The sequence below is a fragment of the Sebastes umbrosus genome, chromosome 8, assembly GCF_015220745.1.
Source record: "Sebastes umbrosus isolate fSebUmb1 chromosome 8, fSebUmb1.pri, whole genome shotgun sequence".
NCBI lineage: Eukaryota > Metazoa > Chordata > Actinopteri > Perciformes > Sebastidae > Sebastes > Sebastes umbrosus.
The window spans coordinates 14024023-14040435 of NC_051276.1; the positions used below are offsets into that span (position 1 = coordinate 14024023).

General features: G+C 40.1%; 1 protein-coding gene across 2 annotated transcripts in view; it reads right to left on the reverse strand.

The window, feature by feature from the left end:
- Positions 1-16413, reverse strand: part of LOC119492547 (netrin receptor UNC5C-like) — a 232737-nt gene that overhangs the window by 21972 nt on the left and 194352 nt on the right. For both annotated transcript variants that reach the window (XM_037777050.1, XM_037777051.1), the window contains 3 exons: positions 9277-9468; positions 2267-2484; positions 664-799 (listed from right to left, as the gene is read on the reverse strand). In XM_037777050.1, the coding sequence (XP_037632978.1) occupies positions 664-799; positions 2267-2484; positions 9277-9468 (546 nt within the window). The remainder of the gene's footprint in view (positions 1-663; positions 800-2266; positions 2485-9276; positions 9469-16413) is intronic.

Here is a 16413-nt window from a genome sequence, read left to right on the forward strand (position 1 = left end):
TGCAAAATTTTGGCAAGGAAAACAAATGTGAATGAAATGGGTTGTATTGGTACCCACGTGTCTCCCCTTTACAGACATTTTATGATAATCACATGCAATTTGGGGCAAGTCATAGTCAAGTCAGCACACTGACACACTGACAGCTGTTGTTGCCTGTTGGGCTCGAGTTTGCCATGTAATGATTTGAGCATATTTTTTATGCTAAATGCAGTACCTGTGAGGGTTTCTGGACTATATTAGTCATTGTTTTGTGTTGTTAATTGATTTCGTATAATAAATATATACATATATTTGCAAAAAGCAGCATATTTGCCCACTCCCATGGTGATAAGAGCATTAAATACTTGGCAAACCTCACTTTAAGGTACATTTAAGTGTGATTAATTTGCGATTAATCAATATTAACTATCGAAAATCATGTGATTAATCGCGATTAAATATTCTAATCAATTGAAAGCCCTAGTAATGCATTATTATTTGTTCATGTAAAAATCAAAAAATCAAATTTGTGCCCTCTTACATCTTTCCATTGACTTTGTATCACAACCTCTAAAATTTGCGTCCTGTCTGAGCACACAGTAAGAAATCACAGCTGGTCACTGAACCATCACTGGACATTAACCAGATTTATGATTAGCTGTTAAGTGTGTGTAGAACATTTACCAGAGTTGGGTACGATGAGGTGTCCTCCCTGGTTGTTGAAGGATCCATGAGCGGTACAAGAAGGGTCTCGTGTTCGGGCCAAGCTCTGGTTGCGAAGGTTCATGGTGTCGCTGTGCTCCAACAGAGACTGAGTTACCTAGGCATCAAAAGACAAGAGTCAGAATGATAAGAATAATATGAATGACAATGCATAACATAACACATGCTGTACCAGACAGTACTGGGTATGAAGCTGTTTGGTAGGGACTGGATGAACTGGAAGTCTGAAGGTATTAAATGATAAATAAAACATAGGACGGATGAATCAAGGTCTGGTTTGGCTGGGCAGCAGAGCAGCATTCACATTAAAAATCTAACTTTTTATATATATATATTTATATTAATGCTATTTCACCTCTACGGCATGAGAAGAAATAGACTGCGTGTAGAAAATCCTTGAAACTGTAATATAACTTTTTACCAATGGGGTTGGTAAGAATTTAGTCAATGTCATGGCAAAGTTTTGTTACATTACTGTGCTGAGTTTGACCTATAATGTGGGCAGGCATTGGTCATAGTTATAAACTACGTATACTACAGCGTTATGCATAAAAGTAAGCTGTACCCATGCTCTGTGGAGGCTGAAAGACGATGAAAGAAGGAAGATGTATTCTAATGAAACCAAAGGTTCACGGAGGTCCAGAGAAGTTTCACTGTGCAAGGCCAATCTGCTTGTATAGGTCATTGTAGTTTTATTTTTGCCTGGCTGAATAGGGCGAGCATTGACAGAGCAATCTGTTAATGCTCTCTTTTCCACAAGAATTTCACTGCACTCATCAAGACGGTTCAATTTTTCCTCGTGTTTTCTTGGTAACCATTAAGTAAAACACTACAGGGACGATCTGCATCTGCCTGGAAGCACTGCCATAGGGCTGAGCTGGCAGGCGGAGAGAAGAGGGTGGATTTACTATAGACCTACGAAACCACCCTAGGATAAGTAGTAAAATATGACCTGCTTTGCATTTCCCTTTCAACATGTCCACTGTGAGATGTAAAATAAGGACTTAACATTCAGTAGTTTACTCCGCTACATCACACAAAGCTGAAAAGAAGTGGCTTAAATGTGTTAAACACCAGACTATAGCAAAGAAATATCCCCAAATTAGCAAGGGAAGGTCAGTCAGGAGGTCCAAAAGTCAACAATTAAAAAATAATAACAGAGAAAAATCATCAAAAGAAAGTGCCAGCGACATGTAGAGCTCAAAGATAGTGAGTTCAGCTCTTGTACTGCCTCGAGACAGGTGCAGTGATGAAACCGAGCGGTTTCGTCTGTATTTGTGACAAGTGACTCTGGTATGCATGCCATGTAGTTGACAGAGCTGAGGGAGGAAACTGGGGCACTGAGCTGCATGTATACTAATGGTGTTTGGTTTTGTGTTTATGTGAGTGGGGATACATAGCTGCCGTGTTTCAGTACTTCTCACTATGCTTCTGCAGTGTAACCTCACTTCAGGAGGAAATATTTCAAAATCCTACTGCGCTCATCCAGAATATCTTACTGTCAAAATCATAGAAGTGGATGCAAGACACTGACGTTAGATTGTGGATACATGCATCGCATTACCTTAGGAGACAGTTTGGATGTGAAGTCTCCTCCGAGGTCGTCCTGCGGTGTGACCAGACCAGAAGAGTTGTAGACTTTGATCTTCAAGTTGGGTAGGGGGTCCAGGAGAGGGGAGTTGGTCATCGGGATTTTATCTGAAACATCATGGAGGGCATACACTGGACCGCGGTACATGGCAGCTGCATTTGTCAAGTCAGGAGGAGCTGTCAGTAGATCAGCTAGAGGGATAACACAAAAAAGAGAGGGGGAGAAAGAAATGAATTAATATTAATGAGAGAAAATACAGCACACAAATACAGTGAACAGCAATGGTCAAGTTTTCCCGAATGCTCGATTGTTCAACTAACAGTTGACAGGGTCAGAGAAAGTGGCAGCTGAGACAGAGAGGGGAAATAAAGGGTAAAGCTAGATATCCTCAACAGTCTAAACTGCAACACATGGCTGCAGTAAGGGACAGGTTGTGTGGGACTTGTAGATCAGTGAGCAGGAAAAAGGGGAGTAAGACGAGAGCAGGCAAGGCTGCCGATAAGGTATCAGTGTCCGGTATGATGCATTGCAGCACACAGGGGCATGACCTGGATCACGGACTATCATGTCATGGCTGCTGCACGGACAGAGAGAGAAACGGAGACAGACAGAGAAATCTGACCTTACTTTCCACTGTAAAATAACAGAACAGTATAACTTCATGTCATCCGTTAAGCTCTTCAAAATGTTGTCAACGACTCTGACTTCACCCAATCAAAGAAGCTGTCACACTTTAATCACATCACTGTCTATTTTCAAAATGCGAGTCAAACCTGACTGACAAAACCTGCTGTGCACATTTACCACAAAACATGACAGTTTTAATTGGCAATGACAATTGTTAAGACTGATCTATCTGGGCTCAGTTAGTTAACACTCATCCTGCTATACTGTACGTACTGTCTTTTTACCCTTGTTATCCATACATCATGATGTAAATGTATGTAGTTTATTTAGAATAGAAGCAAGACAATATAGAGTGGTGTAGTGGTCGTTGATGAGGTGGGTGTACTACTAGGTAGATGGGTAGTAGGTGACTGAGGAGGAAGTGGCTATACTGTCCTATATATTCCAATGGCTTTTTGGCTGATAGATGGGTATACTGTTTAACTGCCAGAAAAAGAGATGGGTACACCTGCGTATAACCTCCACTACACCACTGACAATATATAATGTGCAATATTCAAGCAAACCTTAAAATCAGTAGGCAAACCAATGTCAACCTGGTCAAAATGTTTATATTATTAAAATACAAAAATAAATAAATAAAATTAGTCTTACAGCAACACTTTGTAATGTTTGCCAAACAGCGGCTGCTCCACTGTGGCCACAATTGCATATCGAATTGGTCTTCAGTTTCTGAGATTCACTTGAGTCATCATGCTCATCTGAGACATGCAATGTGGTGTAACAGGAGTATTCAAAAGCCATAATGTCAGCAAATGTACACAGTAGCATCAGTTGCACAGCATCTACTGTATGTAAAGTTTGCTAACATTAACCATCATACGCCAATGGTCATACCATACCAAGTGAGACTGTAGCAGCAAATCCCCATTTCCATTTGTGAGAGGAAGAATGTGTTATTTCCTCTTTTTTAAGTGACATAGTCTCATTTTAAACAAAGAAATAGATTGACCCGTCTTATCTAATAAATCATTTTTAAAGCTGTGAATGGAAACACCAATGAAAATGAAATAAAACTCTCCCGAGTCTTATAGTCGGTGTGTATGCTGTAGGGCTGACCGGAATACTTTGAAGCTTCGACTATTGCCATTCACTATTCGAATGCTTCGTTTTTTGTCTTGTTTTGTTTTTATATATTTATATTCATTATTCATATTCAACATTATTATTAGTTATTCTCAGACTGATATTGCTGTTTGCTATGTGTAGAGATGCGTGTATGTACAGTAGTGTGGCAGCGGCGCTGTCTCGGGCACTGAAACGGGGGAGATGGAGACAAACAGACAGAAAAACATGTCAGCCTGCAGCACCTCGTTGCACCATGACGCTTCGAATACCTTCAAATATTTCTCACCAAAGCTTCGAAGCCCAAAAAATAGTATTCGGGACAGCCCTAGTATCCGGATGTTTTACATTGCTCTTTCTGGAGATGTCACAGCTGAAGCTAATGGTGGAAACTTTTCATGTACTGCAAGCAAACACTCGAGCGCCCACACACACACACACACACACACACACACACACACACACACACACACACAAGCACTCATAAATAAAACACATCTGCAATGTAAAACATTGCACACTCACGTATGCAAACACATCTTGCATACCAATAACACATAGTACATTATACTGTACATGCTCAATCAGTATATGTGAATTACATGATGTCGGTGGGGATGGATAAGACTCTCTGAGGCTCCCCTCTGTGCTTGGCAAGGAAAAATGCGTAAGCGAAGGGGGCAACTGTAGGAGCATGGTGATTGCTAATCAGTACACTATGCTAATCTATGTGCATGCATTTGATTTTAAGGGGTGTAAGACAACTTTAAAAAAAAATATACACAGTTGGCCAATATTTCAGCATTTCATTTGTTTCTGTGAATAAAGCTAAATAAAATTGTTATTTTTCAAGGTTGGATTATTGTTTAAGATATAAATCTGACAGCATAAGGGCACGGTGAAGACCTGAAAACAAGTTATATCCACAGAGCCTTTCCTCTCGGCTAAACAGCTTCATCCTGCATTAGAAAAGTACGCAGTTAAAACAACCAAAGAGTAAATAGAACAATGGCCAAGCGTCAGGGAGAAGAACAGACCGAATTTGTCAGAACAGAAGACTATTAAGTATGTATGATTGTTAAAATTTAAAAATAACAAGAAAACACATCCCTGATGCAATAGTCACACAAAATCTGCTCAAAATTCATCTGAATTGCGCATTTTATACAAACTACCTGCAGTTATTGCGTTCACTATTTGGGTTAATTGTACAGTTTATCAGTTTTTCTGTACCGTTATTGTTATGCATTGGATATAATATGTCACTTAGTCAGGGGTCGTCAGCTTATTCAATGATAGAAAAGGGGTCCCTTAAGGAAAAACATTGGGAACCACTGGTTTACAGAGTGTTGATTTAAGTTTTAAAATGCAACTACCTCATTTTACCTTTAGAAATCACTCCATTCTTTTGACTCCCAACATTGCTGGCTTAAATACAGTAGAGGCTTTAATGAGGTCCTGATCTTTTGCAGGAAATTCTCCCTAACACATACATTTTTGTAATGAAGAAGCTAAAAACCTTTTGAAATTATTGGTAACGCTTTAACAACGCCGACTTGACTTCAGTTTGTTCCGTCTGCCAGAATGTTTCTTCAAGGTAATTGGAAAGATGCTGCAGCCAAGTGCTCCTGATTGTAATAATAATACATTTGGCAATACCAACAAACAGCAAATCCTACATGGGGATTTACTTTACCAAGGTGAATCAAGTGAATGTGCTCCAAGCGACTCCTTAAGACGAGTTCAGCCACTCTCGTAGCTAGTTTTGTTCAGCTATCTTGCCACAACCCTTTTTAGTTTAACACAATTTATTCTATGTGCAGAAAAACCCCGAAGTGTATTTCTGCATAAACAACTCTCTCCCGTCAGAAAACCCAACAAATACCCAAGATTTAATTGGAATTGGGATCACAGGACGGCCTGTTACCTACTGAGAACAATTCCAGATTTGTTCACACCAGGCACCGTACTTTTTTTGGGCGTAGAGCCTGAAATCCTGTCGTTCCCTCCACGAGCCCATCCATTCTAATTTTAAAATCCCTTATTATCACCCCCCCACCACCACCAGCACACCCACACACACACATCTGTCACAAATCACTCTCTTCCTCTCTCTATCACCAGGCTGTTTACCCTTAAAGCCAGCGGGTATTTCTGCCAAATCATCCCTGCTGAAATTTAATTAACAACTAACGGAAAACCATAGAGAGAGAGAGAGAGAGAGAGAGAGAAAGAGAGAGAGAGAGAGAGAGAGAGAGAGAGAGAGAGAGAGAGAGAGAAAGTCAGAGGGGGGCAGAGAAAGAGAGAGAGACGCAGGGACATAATTCTTCATTAATAGTAATCGTAGATGGTCCCTCGACGCAGAGTGACAAGCATCCTAATGCTTTGCTGATAAAATGTCACCCAATCTCCGCTCAAGCGAAGGCGCTCGCCCTTGTACAAACACACGGACACGCACGTGCATGCGCACATACACACACACAATTATTTTAGCTTGCTGTTTGCCAATTTGTTGCATCCTTTGTGACCTCACTTTCCTTGTTTTTACTGTATACCATGGTTTGAATTTTGATCATCCACCCACAACTGCCCACATAAAGCGAACTATTAAAGTGTCCCGTTAAAGGTGTTTAGAGGTGCACAGAGCTGTAGTTTGTAGATGTCACTCAACTTGATTAACACAAAATACATGTTGTAGACGTAACCCATAGACTTTATAAGAAGTGGACGTAGTTCTGAGTTCGGTATTTTGGCCATCGCCACATTGTTTTTTTGCAACCGAATGTGACACGAGAGGATGGAACTAAGTACAACGAACACTGAATAAGACATTTTCAGGTGACCAAAAAGATTACAATTAACTTTTATGAACTGAAAACACACTGTGAAAAGGTTTAAAGTTGTAAGGCAAAAACACAGACAACTCCCAGACCGGACAACGTCGTTGTAGCGAGCTGTCAATCACAAGGTAGCCACGCCCTAAAGGGTACCCTGCTTTATGGTCTATTTCACTCTAAATGGGACCATAATTTACTAAATGAACATCATGCTGTATTGAAGAAGACTTGAAACTAGCGATTGATCCCATAAACTCATGTTTACTACGTTTACTGAGGTAATAAATCAAGTCATTTTCTCAATGACTTCTATACAATCAGACTTATTTTTGCAACCAGAGGAGTCGCCCCCTGCTGGCTGTTAGAGAGAATGCAAGTTTAAGGCACTTCCACATTGTCTTCACTTTTCAGACCCCGGAGTTGCCCACTGACGTAACCCCTTTCTAAAATGCCATTTCTTATTGACCAAATGGAGACTATAAAGTACTATTAAGTATGCTGAGTACCAGTATGAGCACTTGTTTTGTCATTAACTATTTTAAGCCATCTGATTTACAGTATTTCATCCACATTTGTGGAGTGTATGACATGACATGACTGCATTTCTGAGCATGATGGTCAGGTTTATTGAATTTTTTAGAGTTTTGAAGTCATCTATTTGACAAATAAAGATTCTTATAGGAAAAGTCATAAGTTCATGGCATCCGTGGGCTGATCCCTGATTCATCCACATTTCCTGTCCGATCTTGGCATTTCCAGTAAGCTCTCAAATGCATGCACACGGGTGTACAAGTGTGTGTGGCTGCGTGCTTCTTGTTGTCTTATCCATTCCCCAAAGACAGAGAGGAAGAAACCAGGACAGACAGAGGAGAGTGAAAGATGGCTCCACTTTAACAGGAAGACAAACAGGGAGGGAGTGTCTGTTACGGTAGGAGTCACTGTGACGGGAGAGAGACGGAGACACGGCGAGGGAAAGACAGACGCGGAGTCGAAGAGACGAGGATGCTGATAAACAGGAAATGTGATTGACTTGAATGTGCAGATGAGAAGGGAGAAAAAAGAAAAAGTGAGACAGAGAAGGAGAATGACAGAGAAAGACTCCTTGATAGAGGAGAGTGGTCGATGGTAGAGACGGAGATTATTCCAAAAGCCGCAAAGACTGACAGCCGTAGGCCGAGGAGAGAAACAAAATGATACTAGCATGAAAGCCTCAATGAGGACAGAGCAGGTACAGTTATTTCCATAGAGGCATGGTCCCATCTGGTGTTCTGAATCCACCTATCAATCTATACATCTGCTTATTTATCCATCTATCTATCATTGTGCACATTATGTAAAAACAAATTGGTAGTCCTTCCATTGAGAGTGTAAGAGAGAGGCACTTCAACCCCCAAAACACTACTTGAAAGGAGATGGGGTGAAAAGCAAGTCATTGCATGTAGTAGGGCTGCAACTAACGATTATTTTCATTGTCAATTAATCTGTTGATTATTTTCTCGATTAATTGATAGTTGATGGTCTATAAAATGTTAGAAAATGGTGAAAAAAATGAATCAGTGTTTCCCAAAGCCCAAGATGTCCTCAAATGTCTTGATTTGTCCACAACTCAAAGATATTCAGATTAATGTCATAGAGGAGGAAAGAAACCAGAAAATTAGGGCTTTCCCGAATACCATTTTTAGGGCTTTGAATCTTTGGTGAGAAATTTTCAAACAAAGCATTTGAATACTGATTTGGAGGTTGATTACCATGGCAGAAGACGAAGCTTTGAAGCCATTCAGAAAATATTCACATTTAAGAAACTGGAATCAGAGAATTTTGACTTATTTTTCTTATAAAATTACTCAAACCAATTAATCGATTAGCAAAACAGTCGGTGATTAATTTAATAGTTGACAACTGATCGATGAATCGTTGCAGCTCTAACATGTAATGTAGTTTATTTTAATTAGGTGGCTTTTTAAATACTTTTTTGAGTGCATTCTAAAATCAGTAAGTATTGTGTTCAGTTAGGTTTAGAAAGATGCCATTGTACCTTGGAAACAAACACAAACAGCATATTTTGCTTTTTTCATTAAGCCCCAACGGTCACAGTTTGTAACTTTTTGTTTTTACCTGTTTTCAACACAAGTAATCTTACCATATAAAAAGTAACTAGATACCCCACACTGAAAATCATCCAGTGGTTGGACTTCTCACCTTGCCGCAGTGATGTACACATAATGAAACCGAGACATCACTGTTGGGCTTGATTACATGTGCAACAGGCTGGAAACTTTCAACTAAAGAGGGCAGTGAAACGCTGCTTTTCAGCCTGGTGTTAAGTCACTCTTTAAACCAAGTATCAGTGCTCAACTTGAGTTGGATATTCGGAAGAATGTTAGCATTCGTTACCTGATCTGGCTGTTTTGATATTAACAGACTGGAAGCCTCCGTTTAGTGCAGACGTGTCGATGATGTCAGAGTCAAAGTCGCGGTGTGTCTTGCGGTAGACGAAGAGCGCCACGATGACTGAGATGACCAGGCACATAATCACTGCAATGACGATGCCCACGTAGAGCGCCACATCATCTGTACTTGGAGCAGCTACAGGAGACACAAAGAGACACAACAGACAGATATTGTTAAGCTTGAAATGAAAGATCTGCTTAAGAGGAAATGGATATCAGAAAGGAAAGTGGCAATAAACAGCTACAACAATAATAACTCTTATGGAACAGCAGGGCAGAGAATAAAGTAATATCTATAAGAGGAGATTAAATGTATCGCAGGCTTCTTGATATGGCTTTCTGTCATTCTTCACTTTACCTCAGACCACCTATCGGACTCAAAAGGACAATCTGTATAGGATCCATTTCAAATGAAACATTCAAACAGCCCCCCAGCTTGTGTAATATGATCATTTGTCTAGACAGAGGTAGAGAGACACAGAGACCCCTTTCATAAAAAAAAGAACGGTAGCAACTCTTAAAACTTAATAAGGCTGTTAATTATTTTACAAGGGTCCTAACATCCTTTTTCAATCCGGCTGAGACTTTAATGGTGTTTCGGTGAGAACAGCGGTGGAAATTGTCATTCATGATCCATATTTTAAAGCAGAGTAAGAACATTTTAAGTGATGGGTGACGCGAATGGTAAAAGGTATGAGCCGAGTTAAGGGATGAAGGGGAGAGGAAATGAGTTAAGGATGAGACGAGAAGAGCACAGGGGAGTAATGATGAGGAAGCAATAAGAGGGAAAGCCAGTAAGAGGGGAGGAATATAGAAAAGAGGACACACAAGTAGATGAGGAGTGAATAGAAAGGGAAGGGGAGTTAAATAAAGAGAATAAAAGAAGCACATAAAAAAGAGAATAAGGAAGCAGGGAAGATGAGAGGAAACAAGTAGGGCACAATAAAACAGGAGAGGAGAGGAGGAGAGAAGAGAGGTGATAACAGCAAAGAAGAGGAAAACAGGGCAAAAGAAGTGGAAAATGCACTTGAACTTCAAAGCAGCAAAACAAACAATCCTACATATTTAACATGAAAGCGCCTGTGAAACTTTTTTGGAGCAGTCTCACACTTAAAGCACTCCTCGTATAATCACGTCTTCTGTAGCTAGTAGGAAAGGATTTGTCTGCAGCTATTAAGAAGAAGACAGAAAAGTATAGGAATACTCCTTTTAATCTGCCCTTAAAGTTGAGAGGCAGATAACAGGCTTTTAGCTACAAACAGCCTGAGTCATTTGCTAAAGGATTTGCTGTTGTCACATCAGAACAAGTTCAGAAAGCATGAGCTTGATTATGCATGAAAGAATCCTTTGATGAGGCACACAAACATCCAGGCTCACATATGCCTAAGCATGATACACACATCCGCAGAAGAGAGGTCACTCCTGATGGTGCTAGTTACTCGTTTACCACTTGAGGGAGCTATGAACCACTTCTGGTGTCTCTGGGGAGCTGAGCATATGAGGGCAAAGCATGTCCCTCTTAATTAAGTCTGTGACTGAGATGAACCAAATGTCTCTGGGCACTTTGTCCAGGACATAGAAAAAATATACAAAAGGTTTCAAAATACCACAATGTTGTCAAGCCCTTTGACACAGTATTCTGCAAAATAACCACTATTGTATCCAATGTCTGAAAATGCAAATATGTGCACACAGAAACAAGGAAAGCTTCAAGAATCAGATGTTATCATTGTGGTAATGTATATGAACATGGTGCATGACATCAGGGAGCATAGTGGCTGTAATTCCCTCCAATAACCAGAATCCAAAATAAAGTTCACATTTTACCGTTTTCTACTCTGAGAAACACTTGATATTTAAGTCATATTTTTTTTCATTTAACCACAACCAAAATCTTATCCTGACACTAACTCGAGCTGAAAGGATCAGTCACCTAAAGCAGCAGCATGCAGAATATTTTTGGCATAATTGGGCAAAAATTCCATTATAACCTTTCAGCATATTGTAATTCAAGTGTTCTGAGAGAAAACTAGACTTCTGCACCTCCTCATGGCTCTGTTTTCAGGCTTTAAAAAATCTAGCCTGTGATTGGAGACTTTGGCCAATCACAGGTCATTTCAGAGAGAGAGCGTTCCTATTGGCTGTTCATTCAACTTTCTAATTTTCCAGCTAAACAGTACACTACAAGATGTTTCAGAAAACATTTGAGGCGAGAAATAGGAATTACAGTAACAGAATATTGATTCATATTTGATCAGCGCTGCCTAGTTTGACCATTTGATTGGGGTTCGCAAGTGATTGACAGCTGCTCATAGGCTTCAGCTCGGCTCTGATTGGCTGTTTTCCTCCGGTCTGTGAAATCTTGCAGATGCCATTAGGAGCACCGGAGGACACAGAGGCCCATGATTTTTTTTTCAGATTACCTGTCTCATGCACTACTGTCAGTATATATTGACCGTTTCATATAAAGAACTTATTTAATCATATTTGCTCCAATTCTACCTACTGTTAATTTAAATCTAAATGAATCTCTATAAACAGATATCTGCATATGAATGCTGAATCTGTAGGCATTGGGACAAGATTTAGCTTTGGAAGTGTTCTGGTCTCCGTCGGTTTATGGTCTCAGTAGTATTGACCAATCACGTTTAAGCGGGCTTTGGCTGCATGCAGGTGAACAATAGGCGGAACACAAAAGTGGCGGAACGCATTGGCCGGAATGTGCAGTAATCGCGGAACCCATCGGCTATCGTATGATGACGATTTAGCTTTTTATTAGCTAAAAAACAAACTTTTAACTGAGTGTAAACTGGCTACTTGTGAAACAATCTTGGCGAAGACTCCATTCTCGCATCTCTAGTTGCTAATCAGACTGTAAACAATGACCGGCACACAGATATCTGCTATTGGCTGTTCCCCCTAGAGGCTAAATCGTCGTCAGATCGATAACCAATGGGGTCCAAGACTTTTTTCTGGCATTATATAGACAAAACGACTAATTAATTAAAAGAGAGAATACCTGACAGATGAATCAATAATAATAATACTAATAACAATCGTTAGTTCCAGTCCTAAACGTAACTATTGTTACCTCCTAACCTCCACCAGAGTTGTCTTGCCTACCTAAAGTTGATCTCCAGTTTAATTTTGAATGTTTGAAAATGTCATGCAGTTTGTTATATAAACCAGATTGTGGTGGAGGAAAGGGAACATTCATAATTCATGTTAAAAACCTCTGATCTGTGTTTTAGAATTTGCACTCCTCTCACAAACATTTATGACACTCTGGGGGTTTGTTATATCGCCGCCAAATATCTGCTCATCACATTTAACTCAAACTTAGAGCATCACCTTTAAATCTCCAAAGTTTAACCCCTATGGATTTTGTCACACGCAGTCACCAATTTCCTTTTGATGTTTAAGAGATTGCTATAAAAATGCCCCGACGACACAGCTGCACAAAGTTGCCCTGTTATCAAGGTCCTTGCACTTGCCAAGGGGGAATAGAATTGGATAATCCTCTTAAGTACCAACTCCCTGATCTTAATTATGATCACCATCATCCTCATCTATTTAGGGAATCTTTATCTTGCAACTGCTTTAACTTGAAGGTCTATAACTTCAGAACATGTGGGGTGCCAGACAGCCATAAAAACATCACTTCTAAACTTCTGATTTTCCTATAGTGTTGTGGGGCACTTTAGGATAAGTTAACTAGGCTATGGCCTGATGTGTTCTGGATATATGTGCGTATGTGTACTAAGTGTAACGTGTTTTATACCAGTGGGCTTTAAAAATCCTTTCTTCACTGTCTATCAGTTTACATCCCATCTCTCTCAGATCTTCTTCTCCCTCCATAACTCACCCCTCTCTCTCTCAGACTCCCTGTGTCTCTCCGTCTCCATCTGTTTGATTTGTAGATGAATGAAACAACACGTCCCATTAGAGCTTCTACCTGCTTGAGTAACCTACATATAACTGCAGGATGCCAAATATTTTCCTTTTTTTTCTCTTTAAATTTTCACTTTTTTCCCCCTATTTTCTTTGTTTCTCTGTCCTACATTTCCATTGTCACTTTCACCTTACAAGTAAACATCACACACATGATCTAGACTGTGGCAAAACAAGCAAATTCATTGACAAATGGTGCTTAAGGAAATGGACGGAATAACACAAATATATACTGAATATAAGAGAAAAATAAAGGATCCTCTGACTTACTTAATTTACAGGATCCACAATAGACCATGCAAAATTCAGTTCAATTATTATTATTTTTTAAAATAGACCATTAGAAGTTCTCTGCTGCATGAACATGCAGTACAATTTCCTTGATGGATTGACTTCACTTTTGAGCTTAATCTTAAAAACGCCTTCAGTCTCTCTCTCTGAACGCTCAATGACATTTTCTGAATTGAAAAAAAAAATAATAGAAAATTGGCACTAATGTACAGTAGCTTTTCTCCAGCACTCAAGTCCTCTCTGTGCTCCGTCTGTGTCTACTTCTCTGGTCTTTCATTTCATTGAGCCTCTACATAAAAAACAAAAGTGCTGCTTTGGTTGAAAATTGTCAATTCTTTCATTCTTGTTATTGTCTGACAGCTTTGCATAATAGGCTGTCTTTTTGTGACAAGATAAGGGCTGAAAAAGGGACTGAACGTGGGTGTGCACTTTTGACCAAACCCAGATGAATGAATAATGTGTTTGGACCTCTGTGCGTATCTAAGCGTGGCCCGAGGCTCTGCTCTGCGAAGCCAGAATGACAAAATCGGCAGTGATAGAATGAGGAAGGAGCACATGTCTGACTAAGTACAGAGTGGTACGCACCTATGTTCATTTTCATCTGCACTCATGCGAGCACAGACACTCACAATGAATGCGTGGGCAGACGTGCACACATCCATATTAACTTTTATCCATAAGTCGACTATCTCCTGTGCTTTTCCTCCCTTGTACCTGACAAGCAGATTCACGTCCGAAGCACTCGCCTGTAAGCCTGGCTAAATAGGATTTAGATTAAAAATAGGAGAGGAATTGAATAAGCGATACGTCTGTGAAATATCTGACAACTCTCTATAGAAGGATAATGTTCTGGTCTAAAGGTCAGGACCCACAAACACACACACACACACACACACACACACAATAACATATGCTGTACACATAGGTGTGAACAAATGCAGAAAAAAAGAAACTTTGAGATGACGCTGAGAATGATCATATTGATCAATCAGAGTCAAATTCTGACAATTTGCAGACAGCTGATATAGAGGCAGTACTGTGAGTGTGTATATGAGAGACTGCCCTTTGAAGAACATCCTAACTCCCATAGGTTACTGTCTATTATAGATTCTACAACAACTCAGGTGAGACACAGCTCTGAGAGTCTAGTTTTTTTCACTTGCTATGTGTACATCAGTGTTTTTTACACAACTGTTTTCCATGTACGCATGTTTTTCTAATCGCATACAAGCGCATACTCTTGGTATTTATATACTGCATATATATATATATATATACACACTATAGATTTTTTTGACAGACTGACATTATAATCTAAAAAACGAATCTAAATATACATACATTTTGATTCATGATGGTTTAAGACAGGGTTGTAGTCAAGACCACCTAAACTGAGACCAAGTCATGACCAAGACCAGAGTGTATCGAGACCGAGACAAGACCAAGACTTTGAGGGGTTAAGACTGAGTCAAGACCAAGACCAGAGCGAGTCCCCCACTGTATGACACACAACAATTTAGTGATATCCCTGCTGTGGTGGTATTCACCGGTCATGAAATAAAATCCCAAGTCCTCTTTGTCTGAGAATGATACAAGACGGGAGTAAAAATACGGTAAATTCCGAAACGAGACCGAGACCTTCAAAAGGTGGTCTTGAGAGCAGGACAGATCTCAAGTACTTCAACACTGGTTTAAGAAGTCTCGTCATTCGGCATTAGGGAATGAGATGGTGAAGTGTGTTCAAGCAGGGTAGAAAATGTGTTATATTTTTGACAACGCACCATCGTTCCATTTTTGCATGGCAGGAATTCATTGCAATCTGTCATAGTTTTGCATGACAGTGTTACCTTACTAGAGCAAGATTGAAAAGTGTGTTTGTGTGTGCGATCGAAGCCAAATGGTCTTCGGTTGCGCAACCAAAATTATTTTGCCAGTGTTCACTGTGCACATGCCAAATTCAGTTTGTTTGGAGTGTACAGTTGAGGCGAGTGACTGAGCTAGTGTGCATGTGTGAGTGGACTGACTGATGCTTTGCCTCACTGTGCCCAATAATAATGGGCTTTGTGATTCGCAAAACATCATCTAAAAAAATAAAAAGTCTGGTAAGTTGGTCACATACAGTTGGTAACCACATGTGTGTGCCAAAGTGTGTGACTAATAAACCTTTGGGGCTCTGGTAAATTGCGGGAATTACACACACACATACACTCTCTCTCACACAGTTGATTACACACGTGGGCTAGCGAGAACAGAAGCCCCAGCTCTCCCTCAGTCAGCATGGATCGCTGTCTATCGATTGGCTGAGCTTTTTGTCATTCACATAGTCTGTCCAATCTGCCACGGAGAAGATTTAAAGAAGGGGGAAACAAGGATAACTCAGCTTAGCTTGTCTCTATCTTCTCTGTGATCTGCATCCAAAGCAGAGCTGTGTGGACAATCACTCCTTGAAACTCATTCAACTGCCTTTTTGATCTTCCCTGGCAAAAACATGCAAACACCACCCATACTGCACTCCTGGCAGCGGCACACACATCCGCTCTAAGTAACTGGCAGGGATGAGCGGAAGAGAGGCGGTCAGAGTGAGAAAGCAAGTAGTCATTTGTAAATATGTCTATCCTTATCTCCTGTTGTGGAGATGGAAATAACTTGGTGTCAAGGAATAAAATATGGAGTCACTTTAGAGTCACTAAAGCCAGAGTGTGTATTTCCATGACAACAAACAACTCTGTACAGGTATATAAAGTCATTAGATTGCAAGCACCGAGTAATGACCCTGTAATACAGGAAAATTGTAGCTATTTAATGAATGGACTGAATACAAGCCGTTCAATGCAACTTG